The sequence below is a fragment of the Alligator sinensis genome, unplaced genomic scaffold (assembly GCF_000455745.1).
Source record: "Alligator sinensis unplaced genomic scaffold, ASM45574v1 scaffold424_1, whole genome shotgun sequence".
NCBI lineage: Eukaryota > Metazoa > Chordata > Crocodylia > Alligatoridae > Alligator > Alligator sinensis.
Genome location: NW_005842113.1, coordinates 1,082,861 through 1,098,610, shown reverse-complemented (window position 1 = coordinate 1,098,610; position 15,750 = coordinate 1,082,861). Strand labels below are relative to the sequence as shown.

Sequence of the window (15,750 nt, the reverse complement as noted above, 5' to 3'; positions counted from 1 at the left end):
CTTGGGGTGGGCTGCACTGCCCTGCTATCTGCCCTGAGGTGCATGCACAGTCTCCACCAGCGGAGCCCAGTGCAGCTGTTTGCAGCCTGCCCGCTGCTTGCTGCAGCTGCCCAGAGCCCAGGGTGGCTACAAACAGCTGTGCCAGGCTCCGGAGCTCTACCATCACCCCTGTGCTGGTAGAGACCGGGGTTGCGCTGCCTCAGGCCCCTCCCCCACTGTGTGCTCTGAAGTGTGGGTGCACATGCCAGTACAGAGCTGATGCCAGGGGTCCGGAGCCCGGCACAGCTGTTTGGGGCCTCCCAGCTGCAGCCAGCCCCAGCCTCCGCCCAGCCACAGAGCCCAGGCTGCTCCCAGCAGGCAGCTGGGTCACTGCAAGCCCTGCTGGGAGCAGCCTGGGCTCCAGCAGCTACACAGAGCCGGGGCTAGCCGTGGTGTGCTGAGCAAAATGGCCTCACGTGCCATACTCGGCATGCGTGCTGGGGGTTGCCGACCTCTGGCCTAGTACCTGATGGGTGAGGACTTGGTAGGAAGAATGAGTTCTATTCAAGTACTGATGCATTGTTAGCTAGTAAAATATGATAAGATTAAAAGTTTCAGTTGGCCATTAAGATGTATATGTTTTATGGTGTCATCGTATCATGAAGTCTAATCCCTATATATTTATTTATTTATTTAATTTATTAAATATTGATTATCTATTTATTTGTAATCCCTATGTGTTTGAATTATGCATGTAACTTTACTCTGCCAATCCTTTGAAAATCCTATTAAAACAGTCATACATATACATTATGTATATGTATGGTGACCACCTGAAACCTGAGATCCTGCTCCTGCCTTTGTTTCAAGGTAATTTGCATCTACACAGATCCTCACAGGAGGTGAGAGGCTTCATACCAGCTATGAACTAACTGCCTAGAGGAGTTTTCCATCTATTGACTCCTCTGTGAAATCCTATGAAAGATGAACTTTCATTTCTACCCAGGAGAATTTTTACAATCTTTTCTCCAATGCCTGATGAAGGGTGTTTGTGCCTGAAAGCTTGCAATTAAAGATTTTTTTCTTTTTTAGCAAAAATCTTGTTGGTCAAATAAAAGATATCATCTCTACTATGAGTCCTGATTGCCTTTTCCTCTACACCCTGGATACCTGATACATATACATTAAACTCACATTTTAAGCCATTTAAAAGTGTATAATTGTAGCAACATTTCTTAGGTTAAAAAAAATAACCAGCATTAACATTTAAAAACTCCAATATTTGTCCCTATATTATTGATGAAAATCAATATGTCTTTAGCTGGTTATGTATTAGTTTAAGATACAGTATTGTAAACTGAATTCTATGGCTGTTCTTTTCTGTCTCATTATGTTTTACCCTGGTATACATAATTTTCTACCACTTCATTTATCTTATGTCAGAAATAATATTGCTGCTCTTTCACATCATTACAACTGCAAAAAAGATTAATCAGACATTTTGAAAGCTTGAAGCTAAAATAACATTTTTAAACTCATAAAAGAACAACCATCTTTTTCTACATCAAAATTAATTTTTCACAGTAAGATAAGAACATCACCTTCCAAAAATAAAGGTCCAGCTGAGGGGCAAAAAAGAATCTGACCGACTAATGAAGTAATCTATTTTAAATCCAATAATAACTTACAGTTTAATAGAAAGATGCTGATTTTGTCCTTCTTGTTTCTAGTGATAGCGTGGGGTTGGTGGGTGCTGTTCAGATAAAAATAGTTGTACATTTAATCAGTTCACTAATCACAGTCTTTATTTTCCTGAACACTGAGAATTCGCAATTATATTAGAATTACGGGTTCTTGGATTTGATCTTCAAGTTTAGGACATGATTCTTTATATATCTTGCACCATGCAAGCATGTACTTCTTTTAGAGTTCATCAGAAGCACTACAAAAGAGAAAAAACGCAACCCTTCCACAAAACCCAGTCACAGATAGAACTGGTTTTCCTTGAAGTTTGAAAATCCCTAAACATACGAGGGGCGAGGATTTTTCTCAGTTGTATTGTTTCATTTGGCTAGCTGTGTAATTGAGAGGGACATAGACAAGCTTTGGGGTATCACTGTACCCTTCCCCAGAGCTCTGAGAACAAAGCAGACACAACAGAGCTAAATAGGGGCTAGAACAAAGGCTTGTCAAAACTCCATATGTAAATAAAAACAGGATATAAGAGATGTTATCAGGTTGCTAGGAGAAACACTGTAACCTCAGGGTAATTTGATACAGGGAAGAGCAAGACCATTCAAGAGGGTAATTATCACCTGTGGAATGAAGAGAGAGAGCAGGGATCAGGTAGGTTATAATGGGCCATGAATGGGTCATGATTATAATGGGTCATTGTCTGGTTCTTTTTATCCAGTAAGTTAATGAATTTTTGTTCTCAGGCCCATCTTCTGGAGGTGTTTTGTAAGTTTCTATTGAGCAGGACTGTGAGGTCAGAAAGGGAGTGTTTTTTTTTGTCTCTGCAAGGTATTCTTCTACCTGTGGGCTGGGGTGGAGTGGGTGCTAACCCACACACTTGACAGCTCAGAGGTTGAGAGTTTGAGGCCACAGCAGAAATGTTCATGGCACAGCCCTGTCAGATTTCAGTTAATCTGTGAATTCTGCTAAATACCTTGTCACTGGGACATGAAAAAAGGAAAGAATCCTTCTACCTGTGTTCTAGTATCTGCTCTCTACAACATCACCCCAATGTCTGTTCTTCACTACAACACTACCTAAATATTTAAGTTATTAATATTATAAAATGAGGAAACCAAAACCAACGTACTGATCTACACACAAAACTAATCACCTCAAGTTCAAGGGTTATAAAGGGTTACACCAATGTATACATTCCCCTCTCTCATTTTACATTTTTAGTAGATAGAAAACCTATGCCATAATTTTAGGTAGGAATTTCCTTCCTTTAAAATGATAATTAAGCTTTTAGTGTTGATGCATGGAATTTTAGAGTCTAATTGTGATATGCCATTAAAAACAGGTACATGTATGTGAGAAGTAAACTATATTCATTTCTTACATAATCTGGATACTAATCTGTTAAAATTGCTCTCCCTGTGCTCAGGGGACCTGAAATAAAATTGTTCCTTCATGTAAGATTGATGATGTTGTGGTACAAAGGTAATAATCCCACAAAAAAATTGGTCCTTGTCATCAGCCTGACAAGCAAGAGGTATTAACCACTAGCCAGTATCATAGAAGCCTTTCCTTTGACATGCTAACGCTACTAAACTAGAGACTTCACAGCACTCTGGCCCTTAATGTAAATCTACCATAAAAAAAGTATTGAACCAGGGACTGCACAAAAACTAATGCCTTGAAATGAGCCTTACAAGCTAAAAGTGCTCTGCTAGTGACCAGTCTTTGACATCCTGTCAGCAAGCTATTGAGTTTGTATGAACACAGAAGCCTATACTTTGATATCCATGAAGCTAAGAGATTATTCATTAACATTACAGAAAGCAGCAAGTGAATATTACTGAACTAGTGGGCTCAGGCTTTGTTTTGGTATCTTCTTATCAGCAAATGATATATGCTGGCCAGGAGATAAACCAAAGGGCAAAATGTGGGAATGTACACCCACAATGTGGGAATGCTGCACACCTACATCCTCTGCTAAAGCTAGAAACAAAGGGCACCTGTACGCATTCTTGACTTTGTCTAGATAAATATATTCTTTGGGTTTTTTATCTCTTGCAATGTACCACGATACTTCCCATTACTATTTTGCATGTTACGGGTTTAACACTCAAAATCCGTTAATTTGCTGTTACAAGTTAAAGATGTTAGAAGGAACCTCATAACAATTTTACCCTCCCAACCTTTTACTACTAAATTACAGCAGGGGGCAGTTTTGGAATGGAAACTGTCATGCTTGGTACCTTTCATTCATAACATAAATCAAGCGATAAACAGTCAACTTGGTGGGTGGCATGGGCCTGGTTTTGGTCAATCTGGGGGGCCAGGGGTGGGATGGTCAATTTGGGGGGTCAGGAATGGATGAGGTGTGACTGGTTTTGGTTTTGGTTGCTGCACAAAATATGCCCCCCTGCATATACACCCCCACATCCAGCTCTCAAGGTGGGGGGAGCTGGGACCCCATGCTACCTGTGACATGCTCCCAGTGTCCCAATTTTCTGCCGATCAGTGCTGCATTTTTGCATGCTCACCCCCAAAAATATACTGGCTTGGTCAATTTGGGTCAGTTCTTCCCATTTCCTTTCCTAGACTTGAGAGAGCTCAACTTCCTCAGCTTCCCTCTTATTTTCCCATGGCTGATGATATAAAGATGTATCAGGTCAGAGATTCTGTGGTGAGAATGGCACAAAGATCTGGGTTAGCCTGGGAAGATTATATGACTTACCCTGCCAAAATTACCCTGCCAGTTCCCTCTGCCCTCCTATTTGTAGAAGGGCAGAGGGGGATGGAGGGAAGGGAACACTTGTTAGGAGTAGGACTTGATCCTTAGATATTTCCAGTGTCCACACACCTGCACACCCATGTCAGTGTGGGGAGGGGGTGCTATGAAATTTTCTCAGATAATATTATCTCTCATTACATCAGATGATAAAACATCAATGCATCATGTGGACATCAGCAACCATAACACCAGAAAAACATGAGCTCCCCACTTCTGTTTTTATCCTCTTTAGCTATCGGTTGTGCTGGCAGAGGGCACAGGTTGGCTTAATAGGTTGGGTCAGGGTGGCATAAGTCTGTTCTGTTTGCATAGTATTGTAAGCACTGGGGGACTTGGGAAAGTGTTAACCATACCTGAGGCAAAAGGCCCCTGTGAAATTCCTATGAGGTATAATGACTGCGCCCTGAGCTTCTTTTGGTTCATTTGCTAAGTGCTACAATTTGGTCCTTGAAAAGCAGTGTGCTCTGACCCAACCTATTAAGTTCCTTTGAAGATTGACAGTAGATGAAGGAAACAGACATTCTGGCTAAGTATAGATAGCCAAAAAGCCCGAGGACGAATTGATTAAATCTTTGCAGTTTAGTTTAAGCTGCATAGATTGAACAAATAAGCAAGTGAGCATACTATCACTTTTGATTCCAGAAATGCAGCCGCACTCTTGACTGGCTCAGGCCAGGAGCCAGGGGGTGCTAGAGCATGCCTTCCTGCTCGGCTGGAGCAGACAGCTTGAGCCAAGGCTAGCCCACCCATCCTGCCAGTGGGGGTTGTGAAGGAGATGCAAAGCATCCTGGGATGCTGGGAAACTGTGAGTTAACTTGAATCTGAAAGGGATCTGGGACAGAAGTTCAGTAAACTGATTTAACTTAAATCAGTTAAGTCTGATATTGCATCCATCTAGGTTTATCTTAAACTGGTTTCAGCCATTTTGAAAGTGGTTTATGTGAACTGAACTTCTGGGGTACATCCAGACAAGTGCACGTGTGCTTCTTGTAGCATCTCAAACCAGTTTCAGATGCCACAAGAGACACCCTGAAAATGAAAAAATGTTCCCCGTGCTGCATATTTGCAGTGCAGGCTCAAAATTTGGTACCTGGATGGTCGGGGGGAGTGGGTCCCCCTGTAGGGCCCACAGCCCCTCCCTGCAGGGTCCCAGCTCCACCTCCGCAGGGTTGAAACTCACCCCTGCAGCAATAGCAGCTGTGGGGCAGGCCCTGCTGCTGTCAGCACCCCCGTGGTGCAGTACTGTGCAGCACTGATCGGCTCAGAGCCGGCGCCACTTGTGACGTTCCTAGTGGGACCAGCCCAGCTCGCTGTGGTGCCGCATGGGGCCATGCCACTTCAGGGGGCACTGGGACTGATCACACTGTCACCCGGGGGCCAGTGCCACTCGCAGGAACCATGTGTCATGACAGGCCGGGTGTTGCCTCCATGGCTAGCTCCCTTGGCTGCAGATCCGGGAGGAGCTGGCCAGGGTTATTTTGCCCCAAGTAGCACAACTTGCCCCACACCAAAGTGCTTGTCCGGGCATGTGCGCTAAGGCAAAAATCCCCAACTCAAATTTGTGCCACTCCTCTTTGAGCTGCTGCAAGTGCACATGCCTGTATGTGTGAATGCATCCCTGTTGTGTTACAGATTTGAACTGGTATCACTTATACTAGTTTATGTGTAAATTCTGTCCCTAGCCTCTGAGAATGAGTGATTTGGAACTGCAGTTTTATCCTGCCAAGATTATTCCTCCACTATTTACTCTGCTGAGAAAACTTTCTGGAAAGACTATTTCCCATACCACCTGCTCTAATGCCTCACAGGGCTATTTTGCATTACTGGCTCCTGCAGAAAAGCTAATATTTTCATTTTGCAGTGCTGTCATAATTCATTTTACTTTGGACTTGAAAAGTAAATCAAGAAAATAGCTGAAGGCATGATTGTGAGTAATTACACTTGTACCACATTTCTCAGGAGTTTGCTGTGAGCTTTTGGCATATAAGATTTGATTGTTTGCCTTGTTACAGGAAGAGCTACACAAGGTTTCATTATCCACCTTGTTACAGGAAGAGCTTCACAAACTTTCATTATCCAGCTAGTATTTGGTATTGATTATGAAGCACAAGAGCAGATTATGAAGTTAACATTCTTAGGTTTCTTCTGCAAATGGCATAAATAGATCATTTATGACTCCAACTATGTGAACTGAGCTTTAGGGCTGTTATAATTGGGGAAACCACAGCTATTAATTATGTGAACATTCCACATCAGATGTCAGGGTCTCCAGCTGTGATGTCTATGGAAACAGACTAAATAAAATACCTATTACACAATGTAGATTTAAAAAAATTCTCAGTCCTCCAAGGTTTCCCATGCTGATAGACCTCTTTTAGGAACAGTGTAGCCTGCATCTGGGCATAAATCTGACCTTTGAGGTCCTTTCCAATTCTTTGGTTCTATGGCCAATGATGCTTCATGAAGCTCTCTTTCTTTCATGTAACTTTAAGCAGGAGCAAACTTCTCTATGTAAAGATATATTTGCAAGGTCAGAGCTCAGATTTTTCACTTCTGAGTTTATGTATGCCCAATAATCTGCAAACATAAAAATGTATATTTTTACAAAACAAGTCAGGCAGTTAGACTTCGATGCGCAACCAGACTCAAGATCTTAGGGAGAGCCAGGAAGATTATTCTTATATATTGTTCATGACCAGGTTGAGAGCTCCTCCACTAATCTTTTCTTCCTGTTATTGATCATTAGAATCCTGCAAGGGAACAGTGACTTCTTGTGGCAAGCATGACTTCTATTCTGTGTCCCTGGATATAAGGGAGCTGGGAGTGGCTATCAAGATAGAAGGAAGTAGGATCTGACAGAAAACAGTTTTTCAGGTATACCTCAGAAATAGATAGGAATAGGGAGACATTTTAGGCTTTTGTTCAGATACCAGTACATTGAAAGGAGAAACATGTAGACAGTAGAAGGAATGTACAGATCAGAAAATGCTGGGAAACCTCCCTGGATGCTTGTGGTACAAGAGGGGGATGTGTGGGTACTTTCCATAAAAGACAGGGCAGATGAAAGAAGTCCTAATATGAGTGATCAAGTGGCTGAATCAGGTTAAAAAATAGAACGAATGGGGCCAAAACTCCAGGTGGTGTAAATCAGGATAATGTTGCTGATTTTATAGAAATTGTGCTGAGTTATATAAGCTAAGCATTGTCTGGCTCAGAGAGCCTAGAGAAAGATGATCACAATCATGAGACACAATAATCCTATATATTCTTCATGAAAGAACTCAGAAGGATTTCTGCAAATTATTATAACACCAAGTCTTTGCCACAGTGGGGAAGGATTCATTTGTGCTGAGATTTCATACAGTGTGAAAATTGCTGTCTATGTTCATCCTTCCCTGACAGCTTAACCTTTTCTATTAAAATTAATAGGAGAAAGGAATAAGTGGATGTCTTTTTCTTGGTGCAAAGCCTACGTGCTTGAGCTACAGGTATTTGTTTATAATGTTAAGTCTCCAGATTGAGTACAGAGAGAAACCAAGCACTGGGCAAAAGCTTGGCATAGTGCAATAGCAGTGGAAAACATTCAATGGATTGCCAATAGGAGTCTAATCAGCTTCAGAGGAGATAAAAGGTTTTTGCTTAGAATTTCCAGTCTAAGCACCTAGATGAAATAAGCACATTCATTGCTACTCTATGCTCTTCTCACCAGAAGAATTTTGTTGTACCAGTGTCTGTTTATCACTGGGGAGTTTCCATGGTTGCTAATTCAGTAAAAGATTTTATTTCCATAGTTTTTATTGGTACCCATAGACAAGCTACTAATAGTTGTCAGAATACTGAAACGTTTCTCTGGGGAAATCTCAAAAGAACAATCTTCTTTTAAAATTTTTGGTTAAAAATATTTTCACTTGACTGTGGGGTAGTTTCAGAAGAAAATGAAACAAAATTCCAGGCACACAATTTAGCACAAGGAAAGGCAGGGTGTAAACTAACCGTGTGTTGCCTACTCTGCAGTAACTGCCCATATGCATGTTATTAACCTGCGGTAAATGTGAGAAAGCTTGCCTTACTTTCAGCAAGGGATGAATTCTCTCACACAAGTAGTTGCTACGGAGGAGTTGACTTGTTGTTATTTTAAATCCTAACTTACTTCAAAGTGGGAGCATCTACACATGCAAATGCTCTGGGGTGGGTTAACTAACTCTAGAGTAATAAACTCTAAAGTAAACCCACCCCAGGCAGGAGTTTACACCTGCGGGGAAGTGGCAGCAGATTTGCTACTCATGGCAGTGGTTTGCCCCTGCCCTCACCAGCCTTGCATTGGCCCCCTGCAGCAGCAGGGAGAGCTTTAGGCTCCCCCTGGGTGCTAGCCCAGGGGCTGGCGGGGAGCATGGGGCCAGGAGACAGCTATCTCTTGGTACAGGCTGGGGTATTGCTTCTTGATCCCAGGAGCTGCCTGCTGCCATGGTGGGCTCTGCCACCAGAGCCTGGGTGAGGAAAATGTCCCCCTGCCCCAGCATCAGGGAGCTCCTAACTCATGCTAAGCAGTACCTTACTTGTTCCCTTGAGATGAATAATATTATTTCTGGATTTAGTGACAGAGGATGCTTAGAGACATTTGGAGAGGATAGGAGGAGGTTAGCTCATGTTAAAAATGGCCACCCGATCTAACTTAGTTCACCCAGGTGTAGACCTTAAATTTCATAGTTTCATAGTTGACAGGGTTGGAAGGGACCTGAGCAGATCATCAAGTCTGACCCTCTGCACGGGCAGAAAAGAGTACTGGGGTCAAATGACCCCAGCTAGGTGATTATTTAGCTTCCTTTTGAAGACCCCCAGGGTAGAAGTGAGCACCACTTCCCTTGGAAGTTGGTTCCAGCTCTTAGCCGCCCTGACTGTGAAGTAGCGCCTCCTGATGTCTAGCCTGCATCTACTCTCTGTCAGCTTATGGCCATTATTCCTTGTTACTCCCAGTAGTGCTCGGGGGAACAGGGACTCCCCCAATGCCTGCTGGTCTTCCTTGGCCAGTTTATAGATGGCCACCAGATCCTCTCTCAGCCTTCTCTTGTGGAGGCTGAACAGGTTCAGGTCCCATAGCCTCTCCTCGTAGGGCCTGCCCTGCTGCCCCCTGATCATGCGAATGGCCCTTCTCTGGACCCTCTCGATGTTGTCCACATCCCTCCTGAAGTGCGGCACCCAGAACTGGATGCAGTACCCCAACTGGGGCCTGACCAATGTCATATAGAGGGGGAGGATCACCTCCTTGGACCTGCTCGTGATGCATCTGTGGATGCATGACAAAGTGCAGTTAGCCTTCCTGACTGCATCCCCACATTGGTGGCCCATGTTCACCTTGGAGACTATAATGACTCCAAGATCCTTTTCTGCCTCTGTCCTGATGATAAGGGAGTTCCCCAGCCTGTAGATATGCTGCTGGTTCTATCTCCCTATGTGCGGTACCCTGCACTTGTCAGTATTTATCCCTTGTTAAGTCCATCTAAGTGCAAACTGTACAGAAGTTCCAGGAAGGTTATATCAGTCTGAAAATGGGTGACCTGATCTAACTTAACCCTACCTCCAAGGTAGTCTAACTTAGATCAGGTTGGCCATTTTTAGACTGATCTAACTTCTGTATGGCTCCCACACAGCCCCAGAACTTGGAAAACACAGATATTGGCCCCAGCCCCAGGGTTGTACTTTACCTACCTCCTCCCTGCCACCAAGCTATTTTAGTCTCTCGTTCACTCTTCACCCCTTGTCCCACCCATGAGTGAACAACCCCCTTTCTGGACCAGCCAGCCTTCCCCCGCCCCCCTCAGCCCACCAACCCTCCCATCCTGCAAGCTGCTCCCAGTGCCAGTTTTATCAGCATTCACTGATGCTAGGATCTGAGGAAGTAAGTTTTGGTTTGGGGAGGGGTGGGAGAGATGGGGGTATAGTTTCACTGGGGGGTTGTTTGTAGGAGGGTGAGGAGGTCAGGGGGCTAAAAATAGCTCCTAGTCCTAGGGGGTGGAGGAGAGAGGTCTTCATCTCCTGAAGCCTCCTTGCAGACCCTAAAAGCCCCCCTGCTAAATGCTCCTGCATCCCACCAACACCTTTGTGGACCCCACATGCACCCCCCAATTCCCAAACCACCTCCATGGACCCTGCCTACCCCCAACCCCACCATGGATCCTGCTTGCCCCCGCAATCCCTCATGTGGACCCCATCTGTCCTTCCAGTCCGCCCACAGATCTCTGATCCCTCTGGAGTCTGCTTGGCTCCCATTCCCCCAACCCCACTGTTAGCCCCACCATTCTGACTTACCTTATATCAAGAGGCTATTTTTAACTTGATCTAACTTCCCCAAATGTCTGTACACAGCCTAATGAGTGCAGGGATGACTGAGCAGGGCTCTCAGAGTCTACACTAGGCTGGACATTTTAGTAAACAGTGGCACGTTTACATGAGATGCTTACTGCACAGTAGCCTAATAACACCGTGCAGTAGCATGCCAGTCAAAAACTGTGCTAATATGCTATTGTGGAGTGTTATTAGGCTACTGCACAGTAAACATCACAAAAAATGTATACTGGAGCTACTGGACAGGAACTGTAGGTACTGTAAATTTAGTTGGTATTTCTTTAAGCTAGTACTAAACTAAACGTGCAGTAACTACTGTGGATTTAATGAATGTGTAGATGCACTCAGTGGAGAAGAAATGCAGAATTGTCAATCCCAACCACTTAAAAATCTTGAATCAAGCTCCAAGAATCATTAAATTTTAAGCTTACATTTGGTGTTCTCTATATTTGGATTTTAACTTTTGTGCCTTCAGGGTTTGCATGTTCTAGATTGTGTGTGCAATTGTGAAGGCTAGAGACTCTCTTGTGTTTTTTAAATGAAAACTAGTATATTTCTGTGACTCCAGGGCCTAGGGCTTAAAGCAAAATTCATCAAATATTACAATACTCATAATAAAATCATGGGAGCTGGCAATACTATAGGCAGTCCTTGTTCTGCTTTAGAAGGGAGAAAGGAGGTAAGGGCTGAGGGGGGGAGCGTCAGGGGTAGTATAATGAAGGTTACAGTCTGAGATGAGGCAAGGCAAACTGTTCAGAATAAATGGAGTCCTGAACCTGGCTTCAGCCATGCTGCATGAATGCATAAGTGGTTTGCTTATACAGAGGCCACTGCAGGACTGGTCAGGCTGCCTATACACGTGCTCATTGGTGTTCTAATTAAATTAATTTATTAATCGAGTCTGTCCCATGTTCTAATTAGAACACTGCAGCATCACCACAGTATCATGTGTATTAAGTCCCCATGTATTTTAAAGTGGTCACAGGGTGCTTGAATTAACCTTGTCAGATGAGGTTCAGATAAAACATCCCACAGCCATTTTTAAATGTGCAGGGGCTTAATACATGTGATGGTGAGGCATTTTAATTAAAGCGGCTGCCTGGGAATCACTAATTAACACCCCCCCACACACACACACACCTCTGAGCATTTGTATAGGCAGTCTAAGTTTGGTAATAACAATATCAATGATAACATTGTTTATTATAGGGGGGCTATGATTAAACTTGTGGGATTACTCACTTATCTGTTTTCACTTCATTGAGACAGAAACAGTCCAAACAGCTGTCTTTTCAGTTTGCAGAAGAGTTTTTCCAGGACTGCAAGATGAATGTGGGAATGTGGGAATGGATCATAGAATATTTGGGAAATATTTGAGGAGGTTGGAACCAAGGTGGATTATTATTTCTGCCTGAATGGGGCACTCATGAGCAGGAGTGTAACCATAGTTGAGCGGGGAGGAGGTGACTGGAGCCCCAGTCCCAGGTGCCAGTTTAGGGAAGTGAAAAATAGCGGTTGCGGCTCCCCCAGTTGCCATGTTGGCAGCCCAGCTGTGGCTGCTCCCCATATGCCACCATCTCTCATGGCACAGAACTGCCCAGTTAAGCCTCTAGCTCATGAACCACCTTCTGTCATTGATATTTCAGGCCTCTAGTTGGTGCTCATTTGGGGTCTCCCAGTCCTGATACAGGAGAAACCTGTCATCCAGCCATGATATCAGAGACCTGCTTTATATGCAAAGCACAATACTGATCTCATTCTTCTTTGCTCAGTTGCTTTATATGGCAGGAGAGCTTGTCACTGATTTTGCCTTGGGAAGGATTTGGTCAGCCATGTGAGCTGAACTGGTGGCATTCAGGTTTTTGAATAACCTTTCATGAACTGAACTGGATATGTGAGAGACAGGGGAGAGAGATTTTTCATCTTATACTACAGCTGGTTATCATGTTCTCAAATTAATTTGTTTTTTATTTTCTTGGACAGATGGACAGAAGAAAGTTCAAGAGGATTTTGACATAGACATGGATGCACCAGAGACAGAAAGAGCTGCAGTGGCAATACAGTCTCAGTTCAGAAAATTTCAGAAGAAAAAAGCTGGGTCCCAGTCCTAGTAGCTACCTCATAGTTTAAAGTAATAGTTCTGAAGTGATCTACCATGAAATTAAGAATTAAAATTAAGATGCATGTACAGGAATTCTAAATATTTAAAATCCCATTGGCAGGTATAAAAATAACCAGCTTGTGTGTAGCTTCATTCCTGTGCTTATCTCCCATTCCACTTCTTCTGTAACTCACCATTTTACTTGATGTTGTAATAAAAAGTTAGGATGAAGTAATTAAAGTGTCTGCCTTCATCTGTCTTTTTATATTAAACCAGCAAGCACAGCATTACAAGTGAATCCAGCCCAGATGCTTGTGTTCCTCTTCGCTTAAAGCCTGGAGACATCACAGCACCTTATGTTAAAAGATTTTTGCGGAGGGATGAGAGAACAAGCCTCTGCCCTGCTTCCCTCATTTGGAGAATTCCAGCTGCCATCCAAATGTGACAACAAAATTATTTTCCTGTAATGAGCCGAGAGTGAAAAGTTGCAGGGAAAAGCAGGCATCGGAGAAAAGAAAGTTTATTTTTGTATCTCAATTAAGACAGTAATGTTGTTTAGGTAAGGACATTGTCAGGTGAGAGTGGGTCCCAGAGAGGAAAACACAGTCTCATATGGATAACAGGTCAGAGTTACACCGCTAGCACTAGAGGTCAACATTTCTAGAAATAGCACCCCACTCCCCTCTAAAATGCCTCCTCCCAAATCCATCTAATTTCCTTACAAAGATTCATTTGTTAGAAGGAAATGCCCTTTCTCAACTTCTTTTTTTCTTTTCAGATTACAACTGTTCAATACTGACCCAATACATTTCCCCTGGCTCTCTCCCCACCCCAGCCTTTCAGGGGAGGACCTTAACCACCAGGTTGGGTACAACTATTTTGTAGAGGGGTTAAAGCCGTGCACTAAGAATTCAAGGTTTATTGATCGGAGAGAGTGTGCCAGCTGGTCTAGTAGTTAGGATACAGAACTGACCAGGTGTGGGGAAGTACTAGTTTTTGGTCCCTGCCTCCAGGACCATTTCTGTATTTTATCTAATACCCATTTAATATAATATGTGGATGTAAGCAACAGTGTAAAATAATGCCATTGCTGTCACCATCACCATGTTTTTTAAAGGAAAAAATGGTCCTAGATGCATTTTGTACAGCCCCCAATCTTGGAGGTGATTATTAGGCATGTTCTGATCCTGCATACTAAATGAAAACCAAGGGCCTGGGGAGAGCTGCCTCTCATAGCTGAGTGATAAAAACATTCACCCAGGAAGCTGAAGACCTGGATTTTAATTCCCCTCCTTTGCCTGGAAACAGATCGAGCCTGCATTTCTCAGGCTTAGCTAGTACAGTACTCAAACCACTACACCATGGGTAAGGCATTATATAGACACCTCCTTTTAAAGGTGAGCTACTGACCAGTGCATTTACTACCACATGACGAAAGGAGATACAGGGCAGTGGGTTAGGTTCAAATAAACTCCAGGCTAGAACCCAAATCCTACTCTCATCCAGGGAAACAGCTGTTGCCATGAGTGTTGATCATATAAACCATGTCTTCTGTGGCTTCCTTTCTTCCTCTTGGTTCATATTTACTTCTCTTCAATGTTCATGAGGCCAATCTCCAAAAAAGCACTGAAAAGAGATCAGTATTATGCCTGACCTGTGGTGTGGCAGTTAGAACTATGTAAAGAAATCAGACAGATGCAGATTCATATCCTCTTTGGAGGGAACCTAAGCCCTGGGTTTCCTGGCCTTAAATGTTCAGCTATTTACGGGCTTTTGGCTTCCCATATATTTCATGTCTTAGATGCCGTTATATGGCTAGAATAAATACCTGGCTGTGCATAAATTCTGCCAGAGTGGAGCCTACTGCATGCTCAGTGGGTGCATCTGCACAAGACATTAATTGAGTAGCTGACTAATTAGCTCCACAGTAAACATCTCAGTGTCTACATGAGTGCCCCTATTACGGTGCAGAAAACTAATAAATACTGTAGCAGGGTAATACTCATAAATATAAGTAATACCCTGCTGTGGAGTTTTTTCATGCTGGCTAGCCCCACACTGAAGCACCCTCATGTCCCCGGCACAGGCAGCCCCTCTGCAACACATTGAGCTCAAATTGGAGCAGCCCTAGGCTGGCAGGCTGATCCCCTGGGCCTCCTGCCAGCTAGGGCTGCTCCAACCCAGCTCAATGTGCTGTAGTCTAGGTGCATGTGTAAATGACACACCTGGGAGCAATAAACTGCATAACAATAAGGCCTGGTTATTGCTGTGCATTAATGGCACATGTAGGTGCACCCCATGTGTGCATACTTACATTCTCACATGCCTGGGGAATAGTTACCTGCAGGTAAGTGGCTTTTTAGGCACTTATATGGCTAAAAAGCTGTCATTTAGACCAGTGGTTCTCAACCTTTTTCGTACCATAACCCATTTATAAACATCGAGGGCCAGTCCTGACCCAGTGCCCCTCATTCCTGATCCACTGCCCCGTGCCCCCAGCCCTCCGGTGTGTGGGGCAAGGGGGGGGGTGTGTGTGTGTGGTGGGGAGGGGAGAGGGGCCCCCAAGCAGCCCCTTGCAGGCTGGAACTCTGCCAGCCTGCAAGGGAAAAGCCAGTTTTCCACATTTTTCTCTTTGCTCGTGTTCAAGGCAGTAGTTTTAAACAATTGTAGATAGGCTGCTCTAAAGGCATGGTTAGTATTCACCCATTCTTGAAACTACAGTTACATGTTTCATGCATGTCTCATTCTAATTTCCAAATACTAAATTGGCTCCATAATTCATCTGATTGGGGAGTTTCCAGCTGGGAGTTTCCACTATGCTATTTATGTTTATATTGCTTCTCTTTAGGGT

The 15,750-nt window shown here is 43.7% G+C and overlaps 1 protein-coding gene across 1 annotated transcript in view; it reads left to right on the top strand.

The window, feature by feature from the left end:
• The window catches only part of PCP4 (Purkinje cell protein 4), an 85,598-nt gene extending 72,473 nt beyond the window's left edge, over positions 1-13,125 (top strand). Inside the window, exon 3 of the mRNA XM_006024663.3 lies at positions 12,782-13,125. Within this exon, the coding sequence (XP_006024725.1) occupies positions 12,782-12,909 (128 nt within the window). The 3' untranslated portion in view covers positions 12,910-13,125. The remainder of the gene's footprint in view (positions 1-12,781) is intronic.
• Positions 13,126-15,750: the final 2,625 nt, after the last annotated feature.